Here is an 8,568-nt window from a genome sequence, read left to right as displayed (position 1 = left end):
ATCTGCATGTACATTGTTGAACGAGAGAATCCTTTAGCTCTTTTTAATGGATACCACTATCACAATTAGTAGGAACATATCGTGCACTACATGTGTATTATAATATTATGTGACCATCGATGATATTTATGATAATCACTTAACATGCGCCCAGGGACCCAAATATGGAGATATTACTTTCCTTTCTTTAATTCAACTTGCAGACTTGCAGTAAAAGTCAATTAATCATGTTCATCAAAGTATCCATTATATACTTTGGCAGAAGAAATTAAAATTGAGGTTTCACTCACCTGACCCCTTAAACTCTTTTCGTCTGGTAATATTAAAATTTGATGAAGGAATACATTTGACTATTTGAGGGTTACATAAACTGGCTGGCTGTTTCCAACACAAAAAAGGATATGAATACTATAGAAATTTGAAAATGCATGCATCGTAACCTAGTAGTATAAACAAAACTGATAAAAGGCAAAAATATTTAGCTATGCTTGAGGTTGTTATATATTTTCTTAAAGATTTTAATTATTTGCTTACGGTTTCTAGAAACTCGGCAAGATCTGCAGACAGAAATTGACAATCCGACTATAGATTGTAAATCTTCGTACGACTATTATATTAAAATATTGACGGTGGCTATAGTATAGCGATGTTAATATTATTATTTATTTTTTAAAATTGAGCTGTTTTTTTTTGTTCAACATTGAGCTGTTTGTTTCTTTTTCAAAACTGAGCTGTTCAGTTCTGTAATATTCACGTGAAATTTGGAAACGAAGATGTGAGTCCTTATTTTTTTTCCACGAGCAGTGATAGGTTTAATAATTGAAAAAGGGATTCCATCAAACTTTTCTCAATGTATTGGTGGAAAAAGTTCGGTTACTCGCCTCTTTTGCTGACAATGGAATCCACTTCTCATTGACTCCATGCATCTTTAGTTGTTTATACACATTGCTTTCATCTTCGTATACTTTCTCTGTACAAAATTGAAAAATATGTTATTAGAGGAAGCATTCGTTCCCGCTCTTTTTCGTTGAACTTGATTTTTCTTGGATAAAGACAAGAAACCGTATTGTATCCCAAGAAAAAACGAACAAGAAAACAAAAGACCTTTAAAGAGTATAGACTATATTGTGAGTGAGTGAGACCAATGTCAGTAAACTATGATACTGGTCTTCCAGGAAATAGTTACGGGCCTTACGGCAAAATAAATTAATATTAAAATGTTTATAATTACTACTTCCAGCAAAACAAGGAAAAAGAAAAACTATATACATTATATAATATTTAAAAGATACGCCCACTAAAATGATTTTAATCTCGTTCATGTAAAAAATGTATAAGAATGATTTGCAAAAAGAATTGAATTATACTTATATGTTGTTTAAAACGTTTTTCAGTATTGGGATAAAAAATTAAAATGACTCGTTTGGTTTTCTTCTACTGTTTACTTGCTAAGAAAAGTATTCACCAAGTACTTCGAAGATCGTTAATTTTTTTGTGAAAACACTAGTAATTGACGAAAACATGGAGATCCACCTAAGAACAAGCCCGAATGGTTTCTTCCATTGACAAACAAGTAAAGAATTGTATTGATTCTCTCAGAGGAAGTGGCAGGTACAACAGCTCTTTGGGGGTTGTGGTTTGATATCAGATGGTTGAAGACTTGAATTTTTGATTTTAAGATCATTCTTTCAATGTATTTCAATCCATTTTACACAGAGTTACAACCATTGTACATAAGTTTTTGAGTTGAATAAATTTAAAATTCATTAAAAAGACACTAGTTTCTCTCTGAATATGGAATCCGTCAACTATATTACTTTGAATTTGAGTTGTGCGATTTTATTTTCATAGCTATACAGTTATACTACTGATAAATAATATTCTTATAGTTTGCGCGGTAAAATATAAAGTGGAGTTAGTTGAGATAATGTTACAAGAAATTATACAATCATGTGCTATCATTTTATCTTTATCTTTTTAGTTATTTAACTAATTATTGAAATCTTGAAAGAAAGCTACATACCTGAAAAAGCTTGATTTGCTTTAAACAGTCCAACAAGTGTTTACTTATTTATATGTCCTTCCCTCCCTAAGCTAGACTCCATTCTCTTTCTATCCCTCTCTAACACAATTTTAAAAGAGAATCAAAAGCTCAGTTTAGCAGAATTTATGGATAACCAGAACAATGCTCTTCTTGGCTGGCCTTACTATTCTCATGGAAAGGTAAAATTTACATTTTCTCTTTTTTTTTAACACTTTACTTTCTCTTTCTAAAGTTGAGTTTCTTCCCTTCCCTCTCCAAAGCAATGTTCTTCTTTTGCTTTTGATTTATCTTTCTTTCAATGATGTTTTTGCTTAAATGGGTGCATAGTGTCTGTCCGAAACAAGAATTTTCTTGAAGATTTTTTTTACCCTTCTTGGTTGTTCTAATAAACACCTGAATCTAAACCTAGTTGCTAAACTCAACTGGATTTACATAATGATGGTCTTAATCTGCCACCAGGTGACTCAATCCTTGATGTCTTGAATTTTTATAAAATGGTTTGCCTTAACATGCAACTAGGTGACACCAAACTTTAGGGATCCTCTGTTCTGTCCCAGCTAGCTTATCTTAACATATTTTTTTCCTCTGTTTTTTTTTTCTTCTTTCGTGCTCTAATTTTTTTTTCTACTTCTGTGAAATTTACAGACTACAGAGGAGCTAAGACACTCTCTTTTGTGCACAACACTAGATCTTGAACAAACAAAGATGTTTGCTCATGAGGAAATAAGGAAAAGAGATGAACAATTGATCCATCTCAGAGACATCCTAACCAAAACCATCAAAGAAAGAGACGAGGCTCTCGAGAAATGCCAACGTCTCATGTTGGATAACAACTCGCTTCAACACCAGCAGCAAAAGGATATGACTCCTCCTTTATCAGGAGCTTCAAGCATTGAAGATGAAACATTGCAGCCTCAACAAGTAGCATCCAACAAGGGTTTCTCGTCCTCGGATTGCGAAGAAAGCTTTATGTCAGCCAATGATCATGTCATGAACCCACACTCATCTCAGCTTGAAAATGTCTCAGGAAATGAGACTATGGATCCTTTGTTTATAGAGAAGCCATTGCCTGAAAAGGGTAAACTCTTACAAGCTGTTATGAAGGCAGGGCCATTGCTTCAGACACTACTCTTAGCCGGTCCATTACCTCAATGGCAACACCCACCACCGCTTCTCAAGACTTTCGAGATCCCTCCAGTCACCATCCAATGTCCAAATGTCAACAATGGCTGTGGAAAATTCAACAGGAAGAGAGTATTCTCAGATGAGTCGTTTTCAAAAACTAAGTATCAGAAACTTCTTCTCCACTAACCAACACAGTTCTGGCCGCTGGTTTTGATTCTTACTCAAGTAGTACTATTAGTCATCTAATATACCATCACATAGGTCAGTTTCAGGGTTAATCTCACTTAGGGGTCAAGTGAGAGTGGTCTTTTGTACATTAGGGCTTTTGATTATGCTCCATTGTGAGGGGACAGAGTCTGATCCATTTAGGGTTTAGATTTAGAGTGATGGGAAAGAAAGACCACAAAAAAAACTCCCCTGGTTTTATTTTAATACTATGTGAGAGTTTGCTATTTCACTTTATTTCTATAGGGATGCTTGCTGTTTTTTTTGGTTTGGGTTTTGTATCTCGAATGTTTTGGCTCCATAATGCGTTGAGTTAGGGTTTGTTTTTTTCCTTCTTCTTATGTTCAAGATTTTTCCATCTACCACCAGCTGGGGGTGTATATCATGTTGTATCTAAAGCTCAAGACTTAAGCTTCACTGATTTTTCTTCTTCTAAATGTGATGTTATGTTCCTGGCTTCATAGTGTAATGTTATGTTCCTGGCTTCATAGTGTAATTAGTTATATTAAAGATGTTTTATTTTTTGTCGCCTTCATGGGGGTGTGCTTGAATGATTTTTCAACTTTGAGATAATTTATTTAATTTTTTGCTTTATGGAGAGATGTCGTTAATGAAGCCCAACAACCAAAACTTCCAAGAGCCCAAAAGCTACTTTCTCGAGTCGGGTGGGACCTGAAGATCTGGAGTTGGATCTCCTTGTCCTCGTAACATAGTAGTGTAGGTTGGTTCATAGATTGTTTGACCTTGGTGGTGGTCAGTATATTATTTTACCGGGTTAGAACCACTACTTTCAAACTAACTTAAATTAAATTGAGGTTGTGGATGATAATGGTGTTCACGAGTTTGAAGGAACTGCCCACTAGGGTTTATAGGGTCGTCGTATAAACCCAAATCTTAGAATTAATTATGGATTTTGTTTGTTTCATAAACTTTCTAACGTAGCTAATAGGTAACCTACTCTTCAATTCATACTTTTTGTTAAAGAAAACAAATTTTAAGTAACGACAAATCGCCTTAGTTATTATTGTTAGGTAGCAAACGGAAAAAAGTCCCAAGCTTGAATATTTCAATATTGTAAGTGCTGAAACATCCCGATTCAAGAAAAATTCACGAGTAAGTGGTGTTTTTATTTAGGATCTATTTTAGTATTTAGAAATTGGTCAATCGGTACAGGATTGTCTTGTCCAAGAAAAAAACCCAAATTCTAGTAGCCCTGCTGAATGGTGATTTTCTACCATTTTTTGTCGGTGTGATTGATTTTATTCATTGGTTATTTTATATTTTTGTTACATGCATATATACTGTTTACACAAATTTAACTTGTAGAAGACATCTTTCACTACACGTTTCTCTTCTTTTCTTTTTTTTTTCTTGTAAAACCATGACTAAATACGAAATAATCAAATTCTATATCATCGAAATATGAGTGAATGATCGATAAACAGTGAAATAGCAAACAAATACAATCCAACAACTTCATTACAAACCAAAACCAAAACCAAAACCAAGTTGCAACAAGATTTGTTGCATAGTTTTCAAGAAAAATGGTCGTTGGAAGTGAGTTTAGCACAAGTCCATTAAAAATCAAGCCTAAAATAGGTTCGATCCGTTAAGCAACAATGATAATCAACTAAAAGATAATATGTAATGGATTACTATAAGTAAAGGATATCAGATTCATTGATAGAACAATCAGAAACATACAGAATATCACCTCTTCAACCACCGACTTTACCGACAAAGTCTTGGACAATTTCAACTAATGGACGACTTCGACCTAGACGATCTAAAATCAAAATAGAAAGATACTCATTTAGACTACATATGTAGACAAACATCTTTGGTTCTTGTAGTTGACCAAACTTATTTACTTTTGACTATTAATAAAAAGTTATCTGATCTTTTTACATCATTTAGACCATTTCCAATGTATTTTACTATTTTCACCTCTAAAATATAGGAACTCTATAATAGAAGTGGAATATGCTCCAATGTATTTCTCTAAAATAGCAATCTCTATTTTATAAAGTAAAAAATAGATAATTGCTATTTCTTCCTCTATAAATAGAGGAAAAAATAGAGATCTCTATAATAGAGGAAGAAATAGAGATGGATTGGAGTATTTTCACCTCTAAATGCTATTATAGAGGTGAAAATAGCAATGGGTTGGAGATGCTCTTATGACATTACATTGTTTAGCGGAAATATTTGTTTTTTACATCTTTTATTACATTACATCATTTACCGGATATGAAATTTTATTACCGGATATGGAATCCACTGTGGCGACATTAGTAACGGACCAACCACCATTTCATTCCAGTTGATTTCAGGGAAAGGCTGATTCGCAACGTATTGGCAATAGACATTACACGAAACATTGAAGAAACAGAACACAAATGCCTGCCAGTTTATGAGTTTTATGTTATTGGTTTTTGTGTTACCAAAAAAAAAATGTTATTGGTTTTAACTATTTTTCAGAGGGCATAACATCTCAGAATCTATTTTTACGTTTATTATAGATGATCATCTAGACCCGCGAGTCGAATTGGTTATAACACAGTCGTCATATGCATTTGAATATGTGCTGGTATAGTTAAGTAAGTACACAAGCAATCTCCCTTGGGAAATTCAGACACCAAACCAGCTCCGGTTCAGGTCTTGATTAACCGGTTGAACCAACAATCTGAGGAACTCCTGAAGAGCAAGAGTGAGTAGCATCAGGTCCTCTCTGCGTCTGTCTAGTGTTGTAGGAACCGCAGCTAGTGCACTTATGCGCGATCAAATGAAACCGAACATTCAAGTTTGAACCACAGTCATTGCAAAGTATCCATACCTAATTCAAAAACCAATCACATTAGAATCAAAAACCATACATAACACAACAAACACACAGCCTTGGTGAATACAAATCTTCCTTACCATCTTGTCTTCGTACACTTTTGGCATTGGGTATGCAGCAACCTGCAAATGGTTAAAACTTAATAAACATAAAGAGACTATACAAAAGAGATATACGATTAGACTATGAAGCCTTTACTTACCTCTTCATCAAGTTTCTTCCACATGTTAGACATGTCACATATGGATTTAGAACATACAGGGCATGTGTATCTACAAGATAATCTTTGTTTTATCAGTGATGACTTCCTTCATTGGTTGCATGAAAAGACTTGAGAGACTTGTGTGTTTTACCGGTTATGCAGCCCCATATCTTTGGTGCATTGTAAATGCATTGTGTGACCACATCTCAACACCGTGATATCTCTTGTGGAATCAAACAGATACTGAGAACACAAATCAAGACATTATTATGTTTTGCATTGGTTAAGAAAATTGGATTGGTATGATTCCTTTTTCACCTCAAAACAAACAGGGCAATTGTGATGCATTGCGCCTTCTACACATCGATGCTTGTCCTCCATGACTTTGGAGTAGCAACACCCTGTCCCAAGAAAACAAAAAAAATAAGATGTAGAAACAAGCATTTGTGGAAACAAGGCACATAAAAGGTTTTTTGTTGTTCTCGTACGACATCTTTTGCAATGGAAGAAGTTTTCTTCTCCTCCGGTCCTATCAAAAACCAACATCATTGAGATTACTTATCAACAATCAGTTACCAAAAAAAAACCACAAGACTTTTTTTTTGTAATTGGTACCTGCAAATCCCACATTCATCGCAGTGATATTGCTTCTTGGTAAGCTGAAACAACAACCAATTTTGAATCTCATTGATACACATTCCAGTAAATAAGAAAAGAGTGATCACTCTCTATTGAAGAAAACTTACATCATCATCAAAGAACTTGCATTTTGAGCAAAAGTACTTCCCCATACATACGCCACAACTGATGCAGTTCTGCTGGACCTGGAGAAAACAAATCACAGGTCAGCGTCAAGAAACATGTTTACAAAAACAAAAATCTGTATGTTAAAAAAGTTGATAACTCACGTCTTGTTCTGTCTCACAAAGCGAGCAAATGACCTGAAAAAAAAAACAGAATTCAAGAAGTTGTCACAGTGAAGAAACAAAATGTTCAGAGAATTTCCGATCTGATTTCAACAAAAAAAAAAAAAAAAAAACCTTTGAAACATCATGTCGAGGGAGATCATGTCTAAGAAGCTGTTCAGTTTGAAGAGAGTCCTGTTGAAACAGAACGTAAAAACATTAGTTCCATACATAAAGCTTCACATCTATAACAAAAGCTTGTTCTTTCTTTCACATCTACACAAAAGTAAAAAAAGATGATTCCTTTAGGTACTATTAGTATTTAGATACCTTAGCTTCGTTGTGGCAGTGTCTACAATCGAAAACTTCATCACAACAAGGTGCTCTAATCTTACATCGTCTTCTGTAATGTGAGCACCTAAACTCCCACACAATCAAAGATCAAATTCAACAAAAAAAAGAAAAAAGCTTGGAACTTTAGCTTCAACAAGACGGATATGAATGTGGTTTACCCGTAATGCCCAGATCCAATCTCCATGAGATTTGTAAGTTCTTGGTTTTGCTGATTTTCCTGGAAACCCATCTCCATATTTACTTAGAGCTTTGATCTTTGATGCTTCAGATTCTTTGAGAGTAACGAAAGATTGTAAAAATAAAAATAAACGTAAAAATGAAGAAATGCTTTGACGTTTGTTATTAATCAGATGAGGAGTTGCAGAGAAGAGAAGGAAGCAGGTAGATATTTGTTTAGATGTAATGATGATGAGAGAGGTGACTAGGCTACACGCCAGATTTTTTTTTTATCTTCCACTAATCATTACATATCTGTTTACTTTTTTATTGTTTATTTATTAATGTTGATACTAAGAGCATCGTTAATAGTATAAGTGGAAGAATATAGCTTAGGTATAAAAATTAATAAAATAATGTAAGAAATAAAGTTTAATAATAATTAGTAGTAGGATAAGTGGGAGATACTAGCCAAAATGCTTCTTGTGTAGAACCCAAAATATACCTCTCTCATCACTTATTCAATTTTTTCCTTTTATTATAATGATCTAAGATGCATTGAAATATACTGATAAAGATGCTCTAATGCATGCACATTTGAAAGCTATTTTATTGTACATAAATTTAGGAGTAAAATATCTTCTTACTGGTTTGTATTTTTGGGTGAATTTGCTTCCACGTATTGTACGTTGACAAAATATTTAAAATCCTAAAC

General features: G+C 33.9%; 2 protein-coding genes across 2 annotated transcripts; one reads left to right on the top strand and one right to left on the bottom strand.

The window, feature by feature from the left end:
- The first annotated feature begins 2,068 nt into the window (after positions 1-2,068).
- Positions 2,069-3,929, top strand: LOC130504244 (uncharacterized). The gene is made up of 2 exons (XM_056998843.1): positions 2,069-2,223; positions 2,690-3,929. The coding sequence occupies exons 1-2, from the start codon at positions 2,170-2,172 to the stop codon at positions 3,353-3,355; spliced, it is 720 nt and encodes a 239-aa protein (XP_056854823.1). The 5' UTR covers positions 2,069-2,169; the 3' UTR covers positions 3,356-3,929.
- Positions 3,930-5,886: 1,957 nt separating this feature from the next.
- On the bottom strand, positions 5,887-8,102 carry LOC108844376 (E3 ubiquitin-protein ligase RZFP34). The gene is made up of 12 exons (XM_018617627.2): positions 7,856-8,102; positions 7,674-7,761; positions 7,479-7,538; positions 7,347-7,379; positions 7,185-7,262; positions 7,054-7,097; positions 6,927-6,967; positions 6,757-6,839; positions 6,590-6,681; positions 6,439-6,508; positions 6,317-6,358; positions 5,887-6,230 (listed from the first exon to the last, which is right to left on the bottom strand). Exons 1-12 carry the CDS (start codon positions 7,930-7,932, stop codon positions 6,060-6,062), a joined length of 879 nt encoding a protein of 292 aa, XP_018473129.1. The 5' UTR covers positions 7,933-8,102; the 3' UTR covers positions 5,887-6,059.
- Positions 8,103-8,568: the final 466 nt, after the last annotated feature.

This window comes from Raphanus sativus, unplaced genomic scaffold, assembly GCF_000801105.2.
Source record: "Raphanus sativus cultivar WK10039 unplaced genomic scaffold, ASM80110v3 Scaffold1451, whole genome shotgun sequence".
Lineage (NCBI taxonomy): Eukaryota > Viridiplantae > Streptophyta > Magnoliopsida > Brassicales > Brassicaceae > Raphanus > Raphanus sativus.
This window is presented reverse-complemented; position numbering and strand designations above follow the sequence as displayed.